Consider the following 26,920-nt stretch of genomic DNA (forward strand, 5'->3'; position numbering starts at 1 on the left):
ATGAAATTATGATGACCTCCAAACTGCACTTCAAGAATATAAATTCTGCTGCATGAAGAAAAGTCTCGAAAGCAGAAAGACAGGAAGGAAGCAAGTGCACAAGGTTTTAACCGAGGATCTAGATGAAATTGTATCATGAGGGAAACCTATTGAGGTAAAGCATGAACTTCATGACGATAACACTCAACCAACCGCACAAATCAAAAATTAGGCACTCCATGTTTTATCCTGGATCAGCCAAACTCATAGCCAAGAAGAAAGGTGAAATAAGGCTGGAAATCTCACAAACATAAATAGTTAAGGATGAAGTGGAGAGAGAGACAAGGGAGTCTGAAGCACAGTGACACAATCAGAGACAGAGGTGTCCCAATAAGCCAAGGTTTCCAGTGCACATAGCAACTATTTCTCAATAAAGCAGACCAGGGGAGGAGACGGCAGAGGACAACTGACAAAAGCTATTACATCTATCTGGAACTGCTTTGGGGACATTTAAATAAGAGAGTAGAGTCTGGTAATTAGAGGTACACTAGATGAATTGCTTATGTTTGTTCCATTGTTGTAGACTGGACTTGAAAAGAGTTGCCTTTCACAAATAAATGAATGTATTCTGATTTAATTCTAAATAGTTTAATAACTAAATAGTTTGAGGTTTATGCCTCAAACTTATATTTATAGCACAGTTCATTTTCTTTATTTACCTTCTCATTTGTCATCTGTAATTGGTGAAGACCTCCACTTACCTAGGTTCACTGTTAAGTTACCTCTCAGATTTTTACATTCAGGAGAAAATGGAAACCCACTAGTCCCTTCTTATAATCCTCACTCCAGCTCTTCCTCCTGTCCTCTACACACTGTAGAATCTTTTTGGGAAATTAGTCACAAGTAGGGCCAGAGATGTACTAATGTTAGCCTAGATTGAGTATTCTAAAGGTAACTTGTTATGCAAGGACTTATTCACCCAAATAAAACTTCCTTTCTTTTCAGACTAGAGGAGCCATTTCCTCCAAATCGCACCCACCTGCTGGCTCCAACCTTTTCCCATTGCCACAAGATGTTCTTATCTACACACTGGAGAATTTGGCAACAGAGTTACAAAAACAAAATTGCAATTACAAACAATAGTGTTTTCAGCTTGTGATTTTGTGCTGGTTACAGGGTTGAATGCCTGTCCTAGATAAAAAGGAGATACACTGATTAAAGAGAAAGACAGAGTCCCAGCTTCTGAATATGAAACCTTCCTCTCACTGTGCAGGGGCTACCAACATACCAAGGAGCCTGCATGATCTGCACACTGCCACCAGTAAGTCCAAGTTTGTGTGTCCAGGGGCAATATTCTCTAACATCACTTAGTATCAGCTGCTTTGTTCCTGGGTATACAGTATTTCCCACAAACATTTATGAAGTAATCCTTCCTGTACCACACATAAAACATGGTTTTTGCCACCATCCAGCTGCTGGTTCTTCTTGAATCCTTCCCATGCTTACGAATGTCACACAGAATTCTGTGTAGTTTTTCTCAGGGCACTGCCTTAGTTTGAATCTCTATTCAAACATCCCTGACCCAAAGCAACTCTGGGAGGAAAGGGCTTATTCCACCTTACAACTTATAAGACCAATCAAAAAAGTCAAAGCAGGAAGTCAAGAGAGGAACCTGGAGGCAAGAACTGATGCAGAAGCCATGGAGGAGTGCTGCTTACTTGCTTGCCCACCATGACTTGCTCAAGCGACTTCCTTATAATACCTAAGAATGCCAGCCCAGGGGTGACGCCACTCACAGTGAGCTAGACCCTTCCACATCAAACATCAATCAAGAAAAGAAAAGAACTGACCAACAAGCCAGTCTTGTTGAAACGTTTTCTCAATTGAGGTTCCTTCTTCCAAAATGTTAGCTTGCATTAATTTGACACAAAACCATCCAGCATGGGCCTTAACCCCCTCTTTTCTATAGAGCTGTGTTGCTGTACAGAGTAATTGATAAGCCAGATCACTAATGAGAACAGAAACAAGAGTACTGACCTCACCACACCATCTTTACCAAGAAAATCATGACATGTTTCTCTCCAATAAAGTTGAAATCTATGATGTCCCTCCACCACTGAATTGTCACAGGACAGAGCTGTGGGAAGTAACTTGAATGTTCAAAAATAACTCAACATGGGTATCTGCTGCCTCGTGTACTAACCTGATGAACTTGACAGCCAGGCCCAGGTCTGCTATGCAGCAAGTTCCATTTTTCTTCACCAGGATGTTTTTACTTTTCAAGTCCCGATGGGCAATGGCTGGCTTGCCTTGAGTGCTGAAGATTTCCGTGTGTAGATGGCACAGGCCGCTGACAGACGAGTAGGCTAGCTTCAGCATGGACTTGGCATCTAAGGTGGTGGATTTCAGATAGTCATAAAGAGACCCGTTTTCATGATAGTCTGTGATGAGGTATAACTGAGTCCAAGACCCAGTCCCTTTGATATCCGCTGCAATGAACCCTGAAAGGCAAAAGAACGAGGAGTCATTCATAGGCTCAGATATTCACTCTCTCTTTCCCGATGTCTTTGGTCTAGCATCTTGCCTTGTTTTCTGAATATGCCCTTGATAGTGTTAATGTACTAATACCATGCTGAGGAGATAAAAATTGGAGGGAGAGGGGAAAAATAAGAGTTTCGATCTGAAGCGACTCTTTGGTCAGAGGTACTGAGATCCCTTATGGTATTACAGTTACAGCAAGGCATGTTGAATGGCAGACTGGATGACCACTGGCTGAGTCCACTCCTACTCAAATTACCCAGGCAGATCACATTGAGCCTGAGGGAAGGAAAGGGAAATCGATTCTCAACATAAACTCTTGCTACAAATAAACTCTGAAAATAAAATGCCTATATCTTTTTCACAATATTCAAATCCAAATATGTTCCTTCAAATCCCTAAGAAACCTTAAAAAAATTCTAGTATTTCCTTTGTACTTCCTGTTTCTGAAGCATATATATATAATTGGAGAGTATAACATTTCCAGCCCACGACCCATCCACAGAAGCACCTTAGTCATCTCCTGTGAGGTCCTCGTCAGAGGCTTATGAGCTCTGGGGCTCAGGCCAAAAAGAAAGTGTAAGTTTCGTAACAGGTCTAGACAGATGAATTCATACGCAGATGTGAAGAGAAAGACAGAGGAATGAGAGAAAACCCCAAATACCGCAGTGTAGACTGTGACTCACCCAGAATGTTCTCGTGCCTCATCAGGACCGTCTGATATATCTCAGTCTCTCGGAACCAGCTGGCTTCCTCCGTGGTGAAGAACACTTTCACAGCTACCTTTTCTCCACGCCACTTTCCCATCCACACTTCGCCATAGCGACCTTTTCCAATTTGCTTCACCATCTGAATTTGCTTAGCTATTGTCCTTTGGACCTGGTAAGGCCCGAAACACTTCATTAGTATATTTAAAGCACTACAGATCCATTTAAGCTTTGCTCCAGAGGTGGGGAGTGGGGAATGACTGCATGTAAAAATATGTAGCCAACGTTATTCCTCATGCACATGAGTTATTCATGTTTATTAATTTTCACTGCTCTCTTCTAAATGTATTTCAGATGGATGATTATCAATTTTAAATCGTCAGATCCTGTTTCTGAATATTAGATGCCCTATTCTGTTTTATTGCAACTTTCACAGAAAAAAACAAAAAAACAAATGGTTTCACACTAACTCCTATCTGATAGACCAAAGTGTTATTCTGATATAATGAGTTATTAACAAATCATGGACCCGTTAAACAAGGAAACAATTATTGGACACACAAGGAAATTTATAAAACCTCCCTCTGAAAGTGGCTGGGCATGGAGGCACACACCTTTACTCCCAGCACTGGGGAGGCATTGGCAGAGGGATCTCTGTGAGTTTGAGGCCAGCCTGGTCTACAACGTGAGCTCCAGAATAGCGAGGACTCTGATACAGAGATATCCTGTCTCTAAATACAAAAACCAACCCCCACCCCCCAAAACAACAAACAAACAAAAAACCAAAAACAAAACAACCCCCCCAAAAAACCCCAAAACAAACAAAAAATCCACAAAAAGCAACAAAGACAAAAGCAAAACAAAACAACAAACTCCTAAAGAGAAGAAGAGCAGAGAAAGAAAACAAAACAAAACAAAACAAAAGGATGGAGGGAAAGGAGAGCTCATTAGAAACAAAAATAAAAAGAAAATACCACTGACCTGAATCCCTTTAGAGTCTCAGTAGAATTTTTAGAACTCTATAACAGTAGATTGCCAAATAGCTACAGAGACTGTTTAAGAAACAGAAACTAAATGGAGACCAAGCAAGCATGGTGAGATAGTAGAAAGAGATACTTGCCACAGTAAAAAAAAAAAAAAAAAAAAAAAATAGGGACAGAAAACTTCAGTTCAAACAGTGGAAGTGATACAAGAGAGTTTACAAGCTGGAGAGAAAGTTCATTTAATAATTAAAAAAAAAAAACATCTGAAGCATCACAAAGAGTTCATAAAAACAAAGTGAGACCTTTTAATTAGGTAGTATAGAATGTAAATGACTGTCTGCACCGTGTATATACCATCTGTACCGAATTAATGGTTCCCTGACTGAAAGGACTAATTCCTGCAGGCTACTCATAGATTCCAGACAGGAGACAGAGAGAACTTGGTACATCCAGATCTGGGGGAGGCCCAAACCTACAGAACCCAGGAAGCCAAGTAACATAGACTGTGAGTTAAAGGCTAGCCTGGTCTGCCTCAAACACGTGAACTAGCACATGATACTAACAAAATCTTAACATAATAAATGCAAAGTCCTCTTCGTAGTTATTCGTCAAACACAGGCTTAGAGGTTTACTCCCTGTTTTCTGTAATTTTTAGGAACATTCGATTGTGAGAAAGCAGCCCACATAACCACTCGTGCCTCCTAGTCCATGGGTTAGCAGTCCAAATCCCTCCCGCTGACACCATGACAGATTCCAGAATTACGATATAGACATTATTCTGCAGATCCCCTTAATGAAGATTTTTTTGAGGGGATGAGTGATAATATCCACTAAAGAGGCTGTGTTTCTTCTTAAAACTGCAAATTCCATGGGCCACAGAAGGAAAGCAGTACCTTCCCTAAATTAAGATGCCAAAATGGAGAGACGTATTGGCGGTCCAGGAAGCATAAAGCAAGGTGGAAACAACCAAGCACGTCGATGCATAAAGCAGCTCTCCCCTCTCTGAGTCAGGCGCTCCCCACGAGGTGACCTTTGGTAGGCTGTGTCCACTACCCCAACACAAAGACAGGAGCATCCAGAGAGGACTAGGCAGCTGAGAGCCAGACAGCAAGCAGTTAAGCCTGACACTTGGAAGAAAACTACCGCCATTATTATAGAACTTACGGATGCCACAAAAGCACTGCTCTGTGGATCTCTGAATCTAGCCTAGAAAATGGCTCTGCTGCTTTCCTGAGAACAAGATGTCTTCCCTAATGACTGTCCTGACACAATGGCAGTGCTAATCTCCAGTATGTTCTGCTATTAAGTGAGACTTAGAAACGAAATTTGACTTGCCTTTGGAGATTATGTCACCAAAGAGCCCGAACACACGTTTGAAATGTACACACTGATTTTTTTCCAGCTTTTTGATGTTACCAATGTTTCTGCTCTTTCTGCATACATGTTTTGAATCTCAATTACATTTGTGACTTTTTTAAAAAGTTGAGTGTGTGAACAAAATGCACAGCAATTTGCTATAATTTCTATCTTAAGTTTTCCCCCAAAGGTCTATATCTTCAAAATTTGGCTTCCAGCTCGTTTCAAATGTGAGGATTTAACAGACAGGGAGCTCTGTAGGTCTCAGGGAATGTGTCCACTAAGGGAAGCGTAGGGCTCTCAATTTCTTGCTTCACTTTCTTTCCAGAGGAATAGTTCTGTTCTGCGGTGCGCCTCAGTGTACAACCACTAACCCCTCAAAAAGAGGAGTTGATTGTGACAATTGTGACAATTCCTGTGTCACAATGCCTGTGTCCTATGGTGTTTAAATGGTGGTCAGGAGATAACTCTCTGGAGTGAGTCCTCCCTTGCCTTACTGAATTTGGGGATAGAACGCAGAACGTCAGCCCTGAGCAGAAGTGCCTCTAGCTGCCGAGCCATCTTGCCAGTCCAGTGTTAATGCTCTTGAGTGAAGTCTAGTAAAAATCTTTCCCATATATATTTATTCACCCCAATTAGGCCAAGTGTTTGTGTGTGTTTGTGTTTGTACATGTGTGTATGCACATGAAATAATTAACCTTTCAGAGTCACAGTTACAGTGAATACATTTCACAGACATCCTTTGTTTTTGTTTTGTTTTTTCTTTTTTGGTTTGAGCTTACAAGGTTAGGGGCTTTAGTCTGTGGTTTGATTGTAAGGGCCAGAGGCAGTGAAGAATTCAAAAGAAACAGCATCTTCAAAATACAACAGGACTACTACACTTATAACTTCACAGAAATTATGGCAATACGCACAGCGCCTACATGAGTTCAAGCCAAATGAAAATCCCAGCACTATAGGAGGAAGCTGACACAGGGTCTCCCCCCTGACCAAGAAACTATTTGCAACTAATACCTACTGGCAAAGGGAAATAGATTTTGTCCAGTGAATATCACTGGGTATATGAAGCATACTTCAGGTAGAGCCTGTGCCTAGGAGTGTTGGCCAATGAGTAAACAAAGTCCATCCATTTTTGTGGGATTTTGTTTTGTTGGGGGGTACTTTGTATTATTAGTTTTTTGTATTTGTTCTTTTTTGTTTGCTTGCTCTATTTTGTGTTCTGAGAGAGAACAAGAACAAGAGAAAGAACATGAAGTAGGGTTAGTAGGAAGGTAGGGAGGATCTGAGAGGAGTTGTGGGTTAAAACAGAGATGAAGAAATTTAAATAAAATATTGAATTTGACTGTCTAGTATTTTGCTGTAGCAATAAAAAGCAGATCCGGAGGAAAGCCAAGCATTGGAGTTGGGTTTTGATCTAGAATGTAGAAACAGAAAGGATCCCTGTGGACGACGGTACAAGTCTCCAGGTAAAACTTTACACCAATGACTGAGCATGCTGTTTAAGAGAACAGAGAGACTCTCAGAAGGGTAGGAAGTGGATACAATGTAGTATATCCCACCCCTATAAGAGACATCACTGAACCTGCAAGTGGATACAATGGAGTGTATCCCGTCCTGGAAAGGGGCATCTTGGAAGCTGCAACATTAGCAATGAACAATGTTATGATGGAGGATACCCAGACTCTAGGCCCAGGTAACTGAGAGATGGTAAGAGGACCTCAGCCTGAAATCTTGCCCTACGCCCTATGGGAAGGAGACCCTGACTCATAAAGCAGAGGAACGTCCCACACAGCGATTACATTTGTGAAGACAAGGGCCATGTTTTATTTTTGAGAATAACTAACTGCTCGCACAGGATGCAAGGCTCAGGACAGAGGCAGGGACAGAGAGCAGACAGGTGGAGTTTAAACGCTGCCCATAGGAAGCACAGAAAGAAGATTTACAGACAATGGGGGGCGGGGTTAGGCTAATTATTCCCCTGCAAAGACAAAAAGCAGCAGCCAAGCTATAGAGAGGTAACTGCAGCTCAGGGATATGAGTCAGGAGAAGCTAAGGTCAAATCAGTCAGAATCCAAAGGGCAGAAACCTCTACTTCATTACTACCAAGTGGATTTTACTATTTATACTTTTCTTTACAAATAAAAGACCATCTACAGAGATATAACTGACAATAATTATAATTACTACATAGGGATTAGGTATAAAAATAGGAAACAAAAACCTATTTGATCATCAGAACCTAGGTGATTTGTTTAGTTCAGAGCACTCTCAACCTGTTTATAATGACGAAAATGGTGGCATAAGAGCAGATTGTTTTCTGTTTGATCTTAAAACTGTTAACTACAAAGGTAAATACAAGATTGTCAGATGAACCGAGAAGAAACGCAAGTCAGAACCAGACGAGCCTGAAGTCTGAGAGCCTTATTTTATGACTTTCTAAGGGGCCAGTGTTATGCCCCAAAACTGAAAGCACTTGTCACCAAGCCTGAGTTGAATCTTCCATCACCACAAAGTGAAGAACCAGTTCCTGCAAGCCATGGCGTGAGTGTGCCTCCCACTCATATATATTTTCTCTCTCCCTTCCTTGCTAAAATAATAAAGCTCGTTGAGGAAATTAGTTTTCATTTAAAATCACTTGCATCCTTAATTCCAACAACCTTATTTTATGGTCTGTAAAAGAATCAAACATGTGTCTCGGCCAAGCAAGTGTCTTGATGAGTAATGTGTTCTCATCAAAGTTGGTTGAAATACTGGCTAACAGAAATGTAACCCCTCCTGGGGGGAAAAGACGGACCTCAGCCTGCAATCTCTCCCTACAGCTGATATGCAGCCATCTTCCTGTGCAGAGGTTGCTGATAATGTGTTTGCCTTCAAAAGCCTGGTCAACGTACAGAAATGCAATCAATTCTCAACAAAAACAGAGGGCAGAGGGCCCAAGTATGTTGTTTTCTAATCCACTTTTGATCAGGATGTCTGAGGGTATTGATCGTAAACAGACATGTTAAAAAACAATAACCGCCTCGCAACATGCCAAATGTTAACAGGAAGCCCCACATCTAATATCTAACACCGGACTGGTGCTGAATCTTCTTGTCTAAAGGGAAACTGACATTCTGTCTGAGATTCCTTGGAGTCCATGCTATATTCTTCTCCTACCAGCAGAGGGAGTCCTGAGCCACTTCCCGAGCTCTGCGACTGCTCAATCAAGTCTCTCAGGGACTCTCCAGGAGGAATGTACGTTTCATCCTGCTCCAGCCCAATGCTGTACCGAGGTCTGGCTTCTTGTCTTTTATACCTAAGCATGGACAAGGAAGAGAAGCTTAAAAACTGAAATGCAACATCGGAGACAACCATTAATCATGGAATTTAGTAACAAACAAAAGGTCGGCTGATATTTGCTGCCCTTGGGATGTCTCTCACTCAGTCACTTACAAATTTCTTCTCTGTCTTTTAAATGTTATAGCAGACTATGCTCCGTTAGCATTTCCAAATAGCTCCAATATCCATTTCCTAGAAACATTTCCTTTAAATTCCGTAAGTACTTAAATATGCAGGGTTTTCTTTTTTTTTTTTTCTTTCGTTTATTAAAGTGTGGCAGGAAGCCTAGAGAGATGGCTCAGCTATTAGGAGCACTGGCTGCAGTTCCGGAGGACCCCAGTTCAATTCCCACATGACCAGGGCAGCTCACAACTGTCCGTAACTCCAATTCAAGGGTATCCAGTACTCTTACACAGACATACATACAGGTAAAACACAGATGCATAAAACTAGATAAATAAATAAATCTTTAAAAACGGTATATCAGGGAATTCTTTCACATAAAATCATGTATCAGATAACACAAACCATGACACGAAAATAAAACCTTAAAACATGGTAATGTTTAATATGTAATGCCTTTTAAAATTTATCTTAATTAACTAATTGGTATACTGTGGAGTATTACAGTTGAACATTTGGATGCTCGACATTATAGACATTTAAACCTTTATGTTTCATAAAGTAGAAAATAAGCTCTTGACTAAAATATAGTCAAGATAAAACTTAAATATAACTAAACTCAGTTTATTTTAATATTTACTCTATAAAGGTTATAGTACTAGAGAAATTTGTAGTCAGGAAATAAGAAATTACTGAAAGCACTCAGACTTCCATATTTTTTATCTAATTAGCATCAAACCTAGTCATAAGTAGTCACTAGGTTTTCCAATTATCTGTGTTTCCTTAGGGATGAAATCTTTAACTGAGTAATGTCTGAAACAGAATGAGACAGACATCTAGTTACAGCTCGGCTGTGGTGAAATCTCTACCAGTGGCAACAGATACTTCCAGAGAAACCTAAGATCTAGGGGCAAAGAAAGTTGTGATGCAAAAAGCTTCCGGGCAAGAACAGTAAAAAAAAAAATATTCATGTAGGGATCTCGCTGAGAGCGTGAAACCCCGGGTTCATATCTAATACTTACCTGAAGTAACAGAATAAAATAATGAGGACCAAGAGTAAACTACAGACAGTCACAGATATGAGTAAGGCTTTGTGGTGTATGGGTCCGTCAACAAAATCTGAAAAAGAAAGCAGTGAAACAACTTATATTTTTACTTAAAAGGGATGATCTCTTTTCCAAAGGTTTAATAAAATTGTATCAAATAGGGAAATGCAAAATAGGGGGAAACTTTAATGTGTTGTAAAAAGAAAAAAAAAAACAATCCAACACATATGTACTCAAAACAGCATGCTTGGCTGTTGATGCTACAGTCAGACGTAGATGAATCCACTCAGCTAGATGTTTATTTCAACAGCGTAAGTTTCCCCTATAGAAGGTATTGACCTGACACAGAATAAGCCCATAGAGAGAATAGCAGGGGAGTAAGTGGGTCCCCGTGCCTGACTTGAAAGCACAAGGTGCCGTGTACCCCAGAGTCAGGTCAGAGTCAGATGCTCTCCGCACCTGGCGGAGAAACAAAAGCAACTCTATGTTCGCCATATCCAAGGTTGCTTTCTGTTAGATGCAAACCATAAGGATCCCTCAAATCCTGTAAAAGATATGAATATAGAGTGTACTTCTGAATGAATTCCAGTTCTTGACAAATCAGATTTGCTTAAAGCAAGCTTTCTAAAGCTTCCTGTGGATTAGAGTGTCTTAAGAGACCATTAACAGAAATTTACATTTACTGACTTTAAAACCAGAAATACTTATTCAAACTATCTTCTTCTTTCAAAACCAATCATCCCAGATGATTTTTATTTTTGCAGGTAGCTGAGGGCTAGTTAAACCTCTCACAGTAACAGAGTTAGCCACCTTATGAAAGGTACAGCATGCTGGGGGGGTTAGGGGGGAGTGATGGCTGCTACTTAGTTGTAAAGGGAGAACTATAAGGTATGACTTCACCCTATGAGAAGATGTTTTCCCAGCTGTTCGCCTACATAGATAAGACATATCAAATTTCTGCAGGAGATTTTTCACCTACCCAAATGTGACATTTTTCAATAAAGAGTAGTATACGTTCCACAAAAGAAATTTTAAAAAGACCAGTTGACTAAAATGGATGGAATCATTACATCCTGGGCAATTTACTGACAAAACTCGCACACGTGGCATTACAGTATCACTTCCGTAAGCAAAAATGTATTTCCTAAAGGATGCTATATCATCTTGGGCGACTGTATCATCCTGTCATTAGATTCTTCTCTCTCTCTTTTTTATAGGGAAAGTATCACCATGTAACCAAGACTGTTTCAAACTTCCAGTCTTTCTGCTTTAGCCTCCCAAAAGATGACAACACGGGCCACTATGTTAGCAGATATTTTTGTTTATATATCGTGAACATTTCCCATAGCAAGTTATTTTCAAAGATGAAATGGTATTTTGCATAGAAACATCCTAATTAGAAATCAACTTTCTGTTGTAATGTATTGAAGACATTTTGCTACAATGCAGAATTTCTATATTACATACAATTACGTAATTAACACACACATCTTTGATTATAATTTTGTCTACTTGACATTCTTAGATGTAATAAAACTATTACATCACAGGAGAGAACTCACAAATCTTCTCATGCATACTACCAAATCACCCGTTAAAAGACTGAAACAATTTCTAATTCACTACTAGTGATTGTTTTAATTATTTTGACAAAAACTTTAATAAAGCATTCCAATATGCCCTTTACACACAGTTCTTGTTTGTATTTTATCATGTGTGATTTAATTCTCTTGCTCTCTGATCACCCCTTACAGAAAATAATCCTCATATGCATACACATATGTACACATGCATAAACATTTGCATTCATTTTTTTTATTTTATGTGCCTATATTAGTTTATACCATTTGAGGCTGTAGGTCAATGTTGCTATCTACCCACTTTTAAATAATTTAGAGTTCTTATTACAAAAAATATGAACAAGGATACTATATCACAAGTAGTTATATAATTGTAAGAGGTGGGACACTGTCAATGCAAACTTACTTTTCAGTGTTGCATAGAATGCTCAGATCAGTTATTGCAAACTCTAACCCATGGACCTTTACATGCTCTCTCAACAAATCTGATAACGGTCACTGATATAACATATTCGGCAGTCTAAAATATGTACTTAACACTTACTTATGATCAATCCCACCTTCAAATATGAGTGAAAGTAGGCTTGATTCTAAAAGACTAAATGAAAACTAACAGAAATTAGTGTTTTTTTTTTAATTATCCAGTTCAGAACTGTTATAAGTGGCCCAGGGAAAAGGAGCTTCAACTATTGGCATAACATCCAAAAAGCCATTACAAAAAGGAGTAATAATTAGTACATACATTATTTGGCAATCACTGGTTGATAAATGTTAAAATTATATGTTCTTAAAAGTAAAAATCTACAACTATGTACGATGTGTTTACTTTACTAAGCTTCTATTGTCTATGGCCTACACATACACATAAAAAATGGAACCTTTGCAGAAATCATAGTTTATACTATTGTTTCCAGTTTTAAGGACAACTCTATGCCTTTAGGAATCCAAAGAGAATGTTTCTCTACTAAAAGGAAATCTAACCTCAGGATCACAATGAAATTTCAGGACATGATCCCGGAATTCTTTTCCACATCTATGCTATAATTTTGCTAAAACTCTTTCTCTTCCCTTCTCATGTAGACGCAGAGCTCAGACTGTAAACTGCCAACCATGCTTTTATTACTCGTTACATTTCTGACTTACGACAGGAACAAAACCACAAGGACCTAAGGGAGTTTTCCTTTACCATCCAGTGCTGTACTTAAGGCTAGCATTATTTGGTATTTCCCTTTTTCTTTTCCCAAATAACCCTCTCTTGTAGTCAAATATGCTGCCTGCTCGTCTTGGTCTATGAAGAGATGATCCTTATCAATCAGCCTGTTTCCACTCTTCCTGTTGGTCTTGTGTTACTCTGTCATTGCCTACACTTGGGAGTATTAACATGAATATGCCAGGAAGGAAACGGTTCCAGACACCCATGAAGAGAAGAACAGCTCCTGGGGCCTTTTTGGGATAACATCTTTCTACCTATGCTGCCCCCTCGAACTTCACAGGGAGTAAGAACAATGCAGAACTCTGCAAGCAGGTGGCGATCCCTCTGAGAGACAAAGTTAAGAATCACCAGCTGTTTCATGAGAAAATTTAATTCCCTCACAGCGTTCATACTGCAACGTTTTATCTTTAAATATCTTTAAATATCCAACCCAAATGACCTCATGGAGTTGGAAGACTCAAATGGTTTAGTTAACGTTAATACCAAGTATACTACCTGACTTGCATCAGTCATTTTAATTTTTTCTTAAAAGATTTATTTATTTTATGTACAGCATTCTGCCTGCATATGTGACTGCAGGCCAGAAGAGGGCACCAGATCTCATTACAGATGGCTGTGAGCCACCATGTGGTTGCTGGGAATTGAACCCATGACCTCTGGAAGAGCAGTCAGTGCTCTTAACCACTGAGCCATCTCTCCAGCCCCAGTCATTTTAATTTTCATTTAACATTTTCTCGCCCATGTAGTAAATGCCTGCTCATCCTTGATTCCTGTTCAAGTGTCACTTCTCTGTGCCTACTGTGCTGTCCTGTCATTTGATACAGAACTAGCTCCGTGATGCCTTTATGGTCAGCCAGCCTCACTCACACTCCAGCTGTCATGCCTTCTACACCATGATGGAGTATGCACACTGCAAGCTAAAATAAACTATTCTTCCAAAGGTGGCATTTGTCAGGATAGTCTACCATAGCACAAAATAGTAACTGATACAGAAATCGTCAATGGAAAAGTAGGTTTTTGGTTCCATAGCGAACCTGATGCTTTCTGGAGGGATGTGGAAGAGTTTGTACTTCAAGGCTGGAAAGTGCTGTGGGCAGAACTTAGTGGGCCAATTTGTGTGTGCTAGGAAGACTTGAATGCGGAGAGTAACCTAAGATACTGGAGACACATCTCTTCAATATGTCTCAAATGGCAACTGGGTTAGGGGCCATTTACATGACATTTTGGCAAAGAATCTGGTTGCATTCTACATAAGGGGTGAAATTTTTTTTGATGTTGAATTTTAAAAAATAGGTTAACTTCTATGGCAAAGGACATTTCAGCCATTATGATGTAGAGTCTGTGCCATGGTTAGTCTTGATGACCCTTGTGCAAAAGAAGTTTTAAAATGCACAGTTTGGGGAGGAAAAGAGTACGAGGAAGCTTGAGATTCCAGCCAAGCCATGTGCTGAAAAGTACAATTACAAGATTACAACCATCCTGGGTCACCCTGAATACTAGGAAAGGTGCCCTGAAAACAACATACCACCACTTAAAGTTCCGATTTGTGAAAGGAGACAGCCCAAGCCATCTCCTATTGCAAGAAAGCAAATACCTATGGACACTTTTCAGTGGATTCAGCATATTAAACCTGCTTATAAACACAGTCCTAGGACACTCGGCTTCACCCTTTGCTGGTAGCAAAACTTCTTGTCCACACCATATTATTTTTGGTTGCATGAAAGATATAACATTGAGGATGCCAGGAGTCCTTTCCACCATGATTTCAGAGAGTATCTAAGGCTAAGTATCATAGCAGACTTAGAGTCCTGTTGGGGGCTCCAATGGCTATTACATAAAGATATGAGGATGAAGTCTATGTTTCAATGGAGACCCCCAAACTATTGGAGAGGCCGGAACAGTGGGATTCCTGCCTAGGAAGGGGGCATTTGGGGAACAGAGCCAGCCACGTAAGAAAGCTGTGCTGCATACTGCAAAGGTAGAGGAGTAGAGTCATCTAAGCCATTGGAAGAGAACTATGGCATGATTCCTTCATTTTCTAATAGGTATAAATACTCTATGCTATGCATATTGAAAGCATATAATTTGGGGTGATTTGTTTGTTTGTTTCAAATATAGGGTGACTGAAAAGACAGCCTTGGGGTTTAGATGAGACTTTGCACTTTTGAACAGTGCTAGGGCTGTTAAAGAATATGTAAACCATTGAAGTTGGACTTAAGTGCATTTTGTATCATGAGATGAGCCTACGGGGTTCAGGGATGTGATAGTGCTGTAATGTCCTCATAGACTCATGGATTTGAGCACTCCATCCTCAGCTGGTGGTGATGTTTGGGAAGGTTAAGTGACTTTTATGAGGTAAAGCCTTTCTGGAAGAAACACATCACCAGAGATGAACTTTGAGTTTTGATACCCCTGACTCCATTTTTCTCCCCCCCTCTCTCCTTCCTCCCCCCCCCCCTCTCTCTCTCTCTCTCTCTCTCTCTCTCTCTCTCTCTCTCTCTCTCTCTCTCTCTCTCTCTCTCTCTCTCTGTATCTCTGGAACAACAAGTCAAAATAAAACCTTTATTCCAAGTTGGTTTGTCAGGGTATTTTATTACAGCAAACAGACGAGTTACTAAACCATCCTTAATATAATTTCTAATCTCTCTCTACCTAGTGAGATACCATGACCAAATATGGATTAAGTTTTTCCATGGTAATTCTTACTTCTTAGCATACCATTTTTGCAAGCAATATTTTCCTCATCAATTTCCGTATCTCTAACACTTAGGATGCTGCTTGAAAAGAAAATAACAAAAACTGTGAACTTACATGAGCGTGTAGAATAAATCTGAAAAGCTTCAATGCTATAATGGGAATGTATTTATGAAACATTGTCAAAAATATGAAACACCACTATGTTTTGTAGTTAATACACTCTCAAGAAATGTCAATCTTGAAGTTTCATTTTAAAATATGCACATAAGGATTAGGATTCTATAGCACTTATAAATCATTTATTTGTGGTGCGCTAGCTCAAGGAAGGGAAAAGAAATCTAGAGGCTGCTGTCAAAACCTATGCCAAAATGTCTTTAAGTATGCAATAGCTATCATTTTAATACCCCTAAGTATGTAAGCATTGAAATTAAAACTTTTAAACTCATGATCCATTTTGAGTATGCTATTAATTTAATAAAAACCAGTTTGTTATGGAGATAAAATAAAATGTGGTAGACCAAACAATCTTCCATTTCGTCATTTTTTAAGGTCTTTATTTTTTGAATGCATATTATGGCACAGTAGATTTAATTAAGTCCCAATTCTGGATAACTTTAAGGAGTAAGTATGAAGCACTATTTATTTTCTCTACCTCCTAGAAGCTCACTTTAAGCTCTTCAAACTGGAACTATCTGGAGAGAGGTGAGGGTAAGCCAATAAGGATCTTAAGAATACAGCTATGTACAGCCACCAAGGCATGATCTTGGCACATACGTTGACTGTCATGATGTCAGCTTTCTACTCCAGCAGTGGGTAACGAGACCAATTAAAAGCAAACGCTGTAAAGGCACCAATGAATTTGGACAAAAGACAGTGCTTGTTCTCAGTAAGCAAAGCCCTGCTCACCCCTCTCACCTCTGTCCTTCAGGGGAGGCAGCGTGGGGTGGAGATCTTTATTACATTCGTTCCTTTCTGTGCAGCATTCAATTGACCTTCTCTGATGAGGGATGGGCGTGTCCTAAAATGAAATTCAAACAGCTATTACTGGGTGTCCTCCATATTTCAATGGCAGACCACCAAAATTTAACAAGATTAGCCCTGAAGAACACAATTAATATTCTAATAATTTTGCTCAAAAATCTCAAAAAGATTAGTTTCTACCAGAAAACTTATTTCAAATTATAATGTACCATTACAGCATGTCCATTCTGATAAAATATTATTGTACCTGTAGCAGTCAGAGTAAATTAAATAAACAAATAATGAAGTCCTAATTTAACCAATAAATAATCTGGATTTTAAAGATAGTCTTAGTGGACACTAAGCAATATGTTAACAGCCAATTTAAAAAAAAGAACATGGTTTGAAAATGAAGAATTGACTATTGAGAATTTTTTATTATTTTGCAAATTACTCAACATGGGATAGCAATGACAGAAGGATTGTTTTACCAACACAAGTTACAAAGTAAATTCAAGTTATCTTCCTTACGCGACATTGAAAATCTGACCCTTCTAGTCCTAGGCATCCGGAGGTGACAACAGGCGTTCCAGAGTCGTCTTCTTCTATCATCGTGAAGCAGTACCCATCTGTGCTGAAGACCAAACAGGGAAAGCGAGAGAGTAAGGGAAGAGAACACACGGCTCAGGAAAATAAAGTGAAATTAATCCATTGGCCTCATCACAGAAAGTCATTCATTTTCTTACAAATCGTTGAGGGACATCCCAACACCTACATTTACGAAAGTAGATGCACTCATCATTAAATTCATTTTCTCTTCACTTAGAAACTCGGGAGAGAGAGGAGTGAAATTTCCATGTGTCATGAACTGCCATTTAAAAGCATTTATATTCTTAGTAAACTTATCTTGGCCCAGACAGACAGACAACCTGAGGAACATAATACTTATCCTCATTCTTTATGTGAGGAGACTATAGGTCAGAGAGCTTTAGTAGTTTCCCAAATGTCACAAAGTCCCTGGGAAGGAGAGGAAGGCAAGGCAAAGCTGGAACCTGTGCCCGCGAATGCAGGGACCGGCTCTCATTGGAGCAGTGAAATACACCCATCTAAGGCATGGAGACAGGCAGAAGTGGGTCAACCATACATAGCAGAGGCAATGAAGGCTCTGGTTCTTAGCTGTATCTCTCTCTCTCTCTCTCTCTCTCTCTCTCTCTCTCTCTCTCTCTCTCATTTCCTCTCACTCTCGCTCTCTGGGCTGGGTGCAGCACAGCAAGAGATTAAGCATGGCAGCAAACACTATTGGGCATGGGTAAGAATAGAATATACAGAACAATCTTGATTTAAGTGAATTTTAATGTTTCCTAAATAAAAATGACTGTCAGTCATTGTATGATATTTAATCTTCTTATCACTAATTTGAAAATAATACCATTTCTGTTTTAAATAAGGCAGAATTCACTTTGTGAGAAAGTATGAAATATACATACATACATACATACATACATATATAGTTGAATAGAAACAGTTACAGTATCAGGCCTTGAATCGGAATTCCCACTCATTATCCTCTATCCTGGGACTAAACTGAAAGAATAACTTGAATATACAGGGCTGTGCACAAAGAGATATATTCTCTTCATAAATCAGGACTTATATTGTGGGTTCCCAGTAATAAGTCTCAAGCTGCCATGCCTGTCCCTAGAAATAAAGTATGGAGCCCACATCTCCCATCCTCTTCTCATCCATATGCATGCGCAGTGTGCAAGGTACGGATGACAATGGAGTTCTGAAAGGTCATGGGAACAAAGCTGTGAGAGCTGTATTAGCCATGATTTGTAGGTCTGTCTGCTTACATTAGTGGGAGCAGCGTTCTGCCCTGCATTAGCTCTTCAGTACCATCAACATCCTTACAAGTGTTTACTTAGTTTTCAGGTCTCAAGTGATCCAGCATGTCTCGGTTTATAAAACCTCAGAGGACGGAGCTGACACATACTAACGAACAGCCTGGAAGGGCCAGTGATAAATCTGTGTTCGACTACGGGCAAATGTATGGATGTTGTTGTAGCAGAAAAACTGTCTCTGGACAGCCCATGCTCAAGTTCTTTGGAGCTTTTTCCTCAACTGACTGAAACCTTAGCAGGAGTGTAAAACACAGGACCGAAGGCAATACAGAAGATGGACCTTCACCACAGACAACCTGAGTGAATACTTTCTGTGTGACTTCCTCTGTGTTCGACTATTGGCGTCAAGTATTTCTCAGCTGGAATTCCTAGGCAGTAGAGGAATCAACATAAGGGATCAAATCTGAGATGATGTAATGTATTACTCAAAATCAAAGTTATAGAAATGTGCATCAAGGAAATTCAAACACCAAACAAACACAACTAATGGGAAAGTGGGGAATAAAGTTGTTGCCAGCCTACAGTACAACCCAATGGAGAGTAAATCAAGCTATAAAACTATAAAAACCCGTTTGCAGTTCTGAGAGCTAGAAATGCAAAGAAGAAGGGGGTGGAGATATGGCTCAGAAATTAAGAGCAAGTAGTTTCTCTTCCAAAGACCCAATTCCAGGCCCTAGCTCCCATACAATGGCTAAAAACCATCTGTAACTTCAAACATCCAGCACCTTCTTCTTGCTCCTCCAGGGTTTGCTAATGGGTATGGTCCACATACACATGTACAGACAAAATGTCCATACACATAAAAACAAACCTAATATATGTAAATGTGTGTTCTCATTTATGCATGTATGTGTGCATGTATGTTTGCATATATTACAGATAGTGCAAAATAAAGAGGCATCCTAGAGAAAAAGATCAGTATACAATGTCATAAATTTAGAAAGAAATAAAATATGTGGAGACTAAGAGGGGGAGAAAGAGAGAGATTTCATTGTTAATTATCTACAACACCACAAATGTATTTTATAAACTTCGCACTGGAGTGCCTGTCCAACAAAGGGCATTACTTGGCAGAACAATTACAGAGGCAGAAGCATTACTTGGAATCCTTTAACTCTGCAGCGAGCACCAATGCCCTTGAGTCCAAGTTGGCCAACTCTGCCTACTACCAAGATGGCTATTGGGTGTCCTAAAGGACAGTTACTCCCTGATTATCAGTTTTTAAAAAATATTCTGCTACCCAAGTAGCCAAGCTTGTAGCACCATTCTCATCATGTAGTAGCTGCTGAGAGGAAGAACCTCAAGGAAGTCAAAGCAGGAATAACGCTTTGAAGTGAAATCCATGGATGAATACAGGATGAATCACTTGGTTACAGTGATGATTACGAATGAAGACAGTGACACAGAGTCAATTAATAGAGTTGTCAATTAATGTGCCGTCCCTCTGTGTCACAGGCAGGGAAGATCCAGTGACAAATGGACTGAGAATTGGGTGCAAACCAAGAAAATCAGTCATGGATTCTCAGTGTTCCCGTAGTTGCTCAATAAAAAAATGCAATGCACTTGGCAAGTTAAAGGTGGCATGAGGGCAAAGTAGTAGTAATATTTGTTATAATCCTGGGACAGGTAGTTCTTCAGGGTCAAGTCCTTTTTTAAAATTTTGTCCAGTATTTCAAAAGCAAAGGAAAATTTGAAACGTACAGAAAGAGAAAACAAGGCTGACTGCTCTAGAAGACTTTTAGTTACCCACAGGGAACCTACCCTAGCAAGAGGGGGTTTGCTCATTTCAAAGGTTTGGGGTAGTTAGTGATTCTCTGTTAGGCCGCTATGCATGCAGAAACTGCAAAGATTTTTAATTCTTCTTGCTTCTGGTCAATTGGATTTACAACAGACTCCTGGGACCCAGTGACTCTGTGAGCTATGGTTGAGGTATAGCAAGTCATAGACAATGGCCTCAGCAATAGTGTTATTTAAGGTGAGGGAAATAGGACTAGAAAGGTATCTTAGAGGGTATGAGTGAAACCCATTCTTGCAGGTCTCCAAGAACTGACCGTTCCCAATGATCAATAAGTAACCCTGCACATTTTCAAAGTTGTACCAAATTCTTGACTCCTTGAATATCTGTTGAGTTTAAGTTTTGATCAGAATCCATTTTAAAGAGCTGAGAACACTATGTCCTTGGAAATGCCTGTTTCACTTTCAAGGGAGCACGGTAAGTTTTCAAATTTTCCAGCACAAGTAATCTAATAATGCACACAATTTGTGCAGTTGCGGTTTGATTTTGTAGCTTTTTATCAGTAAGGGGCCGATACCCACACGCAGTAGCTTTGTCCAGGACAGTTCACTTTTTCATATGTGGATCACGATCAAGCATCAGGGGCCAAGAAAGGCAGCACAAGAAAGAGGCAGTTTTGATTGAGAAGCACATAGATTATACAGACTTTTATTCAAGAGGGAAGACAAACAACATCTTGAAGCAGCAGGGATAGAAATCATAAGCTATGTAGTGTTTTTATCGACTGACAAGGGAAGAGCAAGGGGCAGTTTCCAAAGATGCAGATTCCTAAGGGCTTTATTGATCATCTCCCTCTCTAGCCTGTGAGGTAAGTGGATTTCCATAGGCTGAAGGTAGAAATATTACTGTGTGCTTCTCTGTCCTTTTCTATTTTGGGTCATTATAGGGGAGAGGGCATGAAGTTAACGGCTTTGATGACGAAGTCACCACATGAAAGTTGCCTTTGACTCTGTCATTGAGAACAATGTCTCTCTCTAGTCAGTATTCTTCTCTGACATTCGGACTGGCTGATTTGGGCATGAGCTTATTTTTCTGTGAAGCAACATTTTTAAAATACTGGCCCAATTTTACATTACAAGTAAAGTAGATCTTTACTTTAGATATTTTTACTCTTACTACCTTTTTCAGAACCTTACAGTCTCTATTAGTCCCTTAAAAGGATTCCTCTCTCCTGTCTCTTGACATGGCCAGTCTGTATAGTAATAGTATTAACTGAGAGAATTGACATTTTCTATCTCTGCTCTGAAATATTTACTGGATAATCAAAAGAAGCTCAATACTGTTCAGTTTCAATTAAACCAGATAACAACTTGGTCCCATTTAGTCTCACATCTGAGAGTGAGATATATAAAAAATAGTTATTCCTTGTAACAACCTCCATCACTGACTTTGAAGTATCAAAGTAAAGACCAAAACACAGGTTCTAGTGAAAGAGTCAATGTTCTTTTAATTAAATTTATTTGAAATTCAGACCTCCAACTAGAAAAGATAAACTCACAATCATCAGTGTTTAGTTGGACTGGCCATCACTAGAAGAATCGGGTGGCTCTAGTGACATCTAGCATGCTCATTAGTTTTTGCTTGTATACTGTGCTTCAAGACATACAGTTAGCTAGCATTTGGGACGCTGAGGTAGGTGGGGTCTGTGAGTTCAAGGCCAGCCTGACCTACAAAGAGAGTTCTATGCCTGGAAGAGTTCCATAATGAGACCTTGTATTAAAGGAGGAGGAGAAGGGGAGAGGGGAGGAGGGAGGGAGATGGGGGAGGAAGGGGGAGGGGAGGGGGAGGAGGAGGAGAGTGATGAAGAAGAGATGTAGGAGAAGGAGAATGAGAAGATATGAAGAAAGACAACTAGCTGGAAGCCTATCTAATTCATCATTTAAACAGCTAGTATCATTAATTCATCATTTAAACAGCTAGTATCATTAATTCATCATTTAAACAGCTAGTATCATTAATTCATCATTTAAACAGCTAGTATCATTAATTCATCATTTAAACAGCTAGTATCATTTGCACATTCTTTATACAGACAAGCATGTCAACTTATTATACTTGATAACTACTCATGCAGGGGAATTTCCAATCAAAAGCTAATAATTTAAACGAAGAAGTATTAAAATTATCCCTGAAAGATGAACAAAGGACAGCTATTGGTCATGAGATAAGCATACACGCAAAAATGACTATCAAAGACTCTAAGAAGATAAGGGATTTATGAAGTCAGATGAAAGTGCATAAATAGGAAAAAAAGTAAATAAGCAAGCCTGAGCCAACAGTTGCTAAAATGAGAAAGTGAAACAGAGCAGGGCACAGGGAAAACCACCTAAGAAGGGCTGTGTTAGGCTTCGCAGCTCAGAAGGCTGCAGTGATGATCTGCAGTCTCCCGACAAAGTCAGGAAATAGAAGGACCACGATGCAGCATGGCACCTTGAAGCATATTTAGAAGACAGACATCTCCTTAGGGGAAAAGTCTCAAAGGCTTTACCACTCACTTGTGATTATAAATGCAAACATTGTACTTACATTAACATAATCAGTGATTTTTTTTCCTTTCCTTTCTAAACAGGGCAGGCTAGTCTTGAACTCACAACCAACCCTCTGCATTTACTTCTCTAGTTCTTGGATTAAAGGTGTTCCCCACACATCTGGCTCAATAACTATAACTTATGGTCGGCTAGTCAAAGAACCAAGAGTATCGAAGAATTTACAACCCCTAAACTTCACCTATGTTTTCTGACTTAGCCAGTGAGATTTCAAAAGGACTTTAAGTATGAAACAATCTTGGTTGTTGTCCCACTGCTGTCCTGCTTTCTCAAGGGTGGTGGATGTGATGCTGAATGGGAAGCCTACTAGGGTCATTTAGCTTGAGGTTTGTTTTTTTTTTTTTTTTTTTTTTTTTTTTTTCGGCCTGGTACAGAGTCACAAGGCAAACAATGTATACCAGATATTATCTAATCCATAAAAACATGTACTCTTGACCTTAAAACTCCTTTGCCTGTGAGTACAAGGGTCAGAACAGCGAACTGCGAACTGCTGGTCTGTAAAGATATTAAAGCAGAAACTGGAACTTGTACAGCAATTTGCTATAATAAATTCACGTCTGCTAAAACTTACTGGACATTTAAAAAAGACAAATAATTTCCAAGCTTTTAAATGAATGGTTTTAATAATTAATCTTGTGGAGTGTACTTTAGGAAAGTAGTCATGCACAGCTTTGTGTGTGTGGAGGGGGTATCTTTTAACAGAAAGAGCTTGAGAAGTATCGTGTCTGAGGGAAAAAAAATAATGAACGGCCTTGTAGAAACGAAACAGTGTCATGTGCTTCGTCTAAGTCTTAGCAGGAGCTCTCAACCTTCCCAATTTTGCAACCCTTTAACATATTTCCTCATGTTGTGATAATTCTAATAACATTTTTTGTTGCTTCTCCACAACTGTAATTTTGCTACTTTTATGAACTGTAATGTAATTATCGGTGTTTTCTGATGATTTTGGGGGATCATGGTCCAAAGGTTGAGAACCACTGTCTTAGGACAAAGAACAAAGGCGGTTGATCCATACATGAGAAGACTCAACTAAAATCAGCTCCTCACTCACAAAGTGAGCATCATACACAAAAGAGAATGTCCTCAGAGAACCCGACAGGGCTGGCTGCTGGTCAAGAATTCATAACTTGGAGTTCTAGCCAACTTGTTTAATCATATCATCATGGGGACTAAGGATAACATAACCTTTCAGAACCTCACATTCTTACCTGGGTATAAACAGGAAATACTGCGCTTGTCACAAGAATGTTGTATTGATTAGATAGGTGAGCGTAGTCATGTGACCATCTCAGCATACACTATTTTCCTGTTGACTTCCACAAGTCAACATGTCAATACCGAATGGCATATTCACTTTTGTTTTTGAGGGATTCCATTGCTGTTATTCTGTGTTTTATCTCTGTTTCCCTTGCTACAGCAAATTAAAGGTTAAGCACTATATAATTAAAATCTCAGCCTACTCCGGTTGCCATCTCTACTACCTTAAATGTCTCTAAATTACTATAATTAATGTTATTGGTTCTGATTTCTGCTTTCAGTTCTTGTTCCATCTGACCTCTAGTCACATCAAATGCAGCTCACCTAACTACCGTCCTCACTAAGATTAGTTTCCATGACACTTATTTCTGTTTATCCACTTGGATTCTCTCCTTGACCTAAGTATGCAGTGTTTCAAGGTTCTACCCTACTCTAGCAGACAGTGTTCCACAGCTGACCCCAGCCCTGCTTTCCCGTAGGTGTGGCTTCCCTTCAGCTTTGGGCTTCACTCTACCACTTCATCTGGTCAGTGAAGCATGAGAGTCGGGGAGGCCAGCAGAGGCTGTAGGATGTCGCTCTTATACTCCGAACAGAAAATAGGTCCTGCGAAGCTGCTGTCGTCCAAGAAAGAAGGGAGGAATGGCAAGCCCAAGTCCAGAAATCACCCTCAAGCCATAGTCAATCAAGCCAGCGGAGCTCAGCAGGTCTACGTGAAAAGCAAGCACTTAATTTGTAACCCTCCAAATTTTTAAGACATGGGTTCCCTAGCTAAAGCTGGCCACTGCTCTACTTTGTTGTTCTTTTTACATTTTTAAAATATTTGTAATCTCTTAATGTGATATCTTGGGGATGGAACTTATGCCCAACCATGAAGTTTATTTATGTCTTATGTGTCTTATGCAAACATAGCAGGAACATAATTTTACATATTATTTTTAGTGTGCCTACACTCTACCTGTGACCCATCACATGAAGTCAGGTGAGGAAATTTCCAGTGGTGAAGTCATAGCTCCCTTTGGGAGCATCTGTCATCTTTGGCCTAGGGATACTAGTGCAAAAACCTGTATGAGACTCCCCATCGTGATAAGCATTGTAAAACCTCTCAGCAGCAACAAAAACATTCGGATCAGTTTGTCATGACCTCCTGGCCAATGGCGGTGTAAATACTTACCCAGATATTCTTCCTGGATGTAGATATCTTCAAAGAAAACTGCTCTAGATTATTTGAAACTGAACTCTTTGTCTTTGTAAAACATTATTTCCAACTCCATAGTTTTGCTACTGTGACAGTCTCCACTAACATGTGTGTGATTCGGCTAAACTCCATCAGAGAACTGCTTTCCAGAAACAACTTATCAATCTCTCACCAGTACAAAATACTAACCATCTCAGTGTAGTGAATGGTTAAAACAAGATTAGCATATACACATGGAATCTGTTATGTGAATATGAAAAGAACATAATAGTTTCTGATCATTGACAAGGAGCCTGAGATCCATGTTCTGTTTATGTGTCTATGGAAAAAGAGGACTCAAACACCAGTTCAGGGTAAAACATGATTAGATAGTTCCCTATATACAGTACCATCTCCAGGTCACTTTCTTAGAAGCAATGTATGTTTAAAATGGTACGTAACCACTTGTGAAAGTGACATTTGAAACATTTCTATCACCAACCTGCAGATATTGTTGACGGAGTCTTCAGGACAGTGGTGGTGGCATTTACAACGCAGGACCTTGGGCCGAGCAGTGGGGGCCGTACTCTCACCATCCTCCTTCTTGGTACCCACATTTAATTTTCCAGAGCTTCGTAAGAGCATGTTATCAATGAACTTCTCTGTAAAGAATAATGGATGAGGGTTAGGACAGCCTTCTGGACTTCTGTGGAAGAGACAGTAGGTCACTGAGTTAAAATAACTTGCGACAAATATTCAAAAAGAAGACATGTATTTTGATGATTTCATTAGAATAAATGTTATCATTCTCACTTTCAGATAATAAATTCAAGTCTTGAATTTTAACTAATTACTCTATACACAGTCAGATGATGTAGCAGCATTTTGAAACCAGATTGTCTGAAACCTGACACTATCTTTTTTTTTTTTTAACCACATCAGCTACTCTTCTTGTACAACCCAGACCCATGTGCATAGGGACAGAACCACCCACAGTGGTCCAGGAACTTGTACATACATTAGCAATTAAAACACGTCCTACAGATATGCCCATAAGACAATCTAATGAAGACAATTCCACACTTTAGTTCACTCTTCCCAGTTGAGTCTAGTTTGTGTCGAGCTGACAAAAACCAACCAGTACAGTAGTGCATGTTTAATCTGCAAAAAAAACGCTTGGAAAAATAAAAGATTTATAACCACATACTTCAAAAGATATATCTTTCCCACAAGCTTTTACAGATAAAGTGTTTATCTGTAATACTTCTACTATCTTTGATGGAAGATACTATGTAGGAATGATCCCCTAAAGGCAGATGGCCTGGGTTTAGTAACAGGCATTTCTGTCTTCCAAATAGACATCCACATTGCCTTGTATAACTTTACGACACTGTAACGCATTTCATTATTCTTAAAATAATGATTGCAAATATATAGTCTAAAATTTCTCTCATACCACATCTAACTAGACTATAATTATAACAAATTGCAATAAAAACTGATCATAGATTAATTGGTTAAAAAAAACTAAAGTTATATATCAAAAGGAATTTATTCAATATGACAAGATCTATAGAGAGTACATTTATCATATTTTTATATACATGATTATAGTCACAGGTTGAAACAGAACATGAGAAAATTAGGAAAAAATATCTATTGCAACCTTTTTTGGACCTTCTATGCATTATACGAGTTAGTCTAATTTTCGTGATTAGTTCAAGCAAAAATCATTGTTATGTCTAGC

At 39.3% G+C, this 26,920-nt stretch overlaps 1 protein-coding gene across 2 annotated transcripts in view; it reads right to left on the reverse strand.

Moving 5' to 3' along the window:
* The window catches only part of Bmpr1b (bone morphogenetic protein receptor type 1B), a 42,741-nt gene extending 16,908 nt beyond the window's left edge, over positions 1-25,833 (reverse strand). The window contains exons 1-7 of one of the 2 annotated variants that reach the window (XM_032897250.1): positions 25,676-25,833; positions 17,032-17,134; positions 16,456-16,558; positions 10,027-10,123; positions 8,720-8,858; positions 3,204-3,396; positions 2,183-2,480 (exon numbers count right to left, since the gene is read on the reverse strand). In XM_032897250.1, the coding sequence (XP_032753141.1) occupies positions 2,183-2,480; positions 3,204-3,396; positions 8,720-8,858; positions 10,027-10,123; positions 16,456-16,558; positions 17,032-17,134; positions 25,676-25,818 (1,076 nt within the window). In that variant the 5' untranslated portion in view covers positions 25,819-25,833. The remainder of the gene's footprint in view (positions 1-2,182; positions 2,481-3,203; positions 3,397-8,719; positions 8,859-10,026; positions 10,124-16,455; positions 16,559-17,031; positions 17,135-25,675) is intronic. The other variant, XM_032897251.1, reaches the window with a different exon arrangement.
* Between the last annotated feature and the right edge of the window lie 1,087 nt (positions 25,834-26,920).

The sequence above is a fragment of the Rattus rattus genome, chromosome 3, assembly GCF_011064425.1.
Source record: "Rattus rattus isolate New Zealand chromosome 3, Rrattus_CSIRO_v1, whole genome shotgun sequence".
NCBI classification, from domain to species: Eukaryota; Metazoa; Chordata; class Mammalia; order Rodentia; family Muridae; genus Rattus; species Rattus rattus.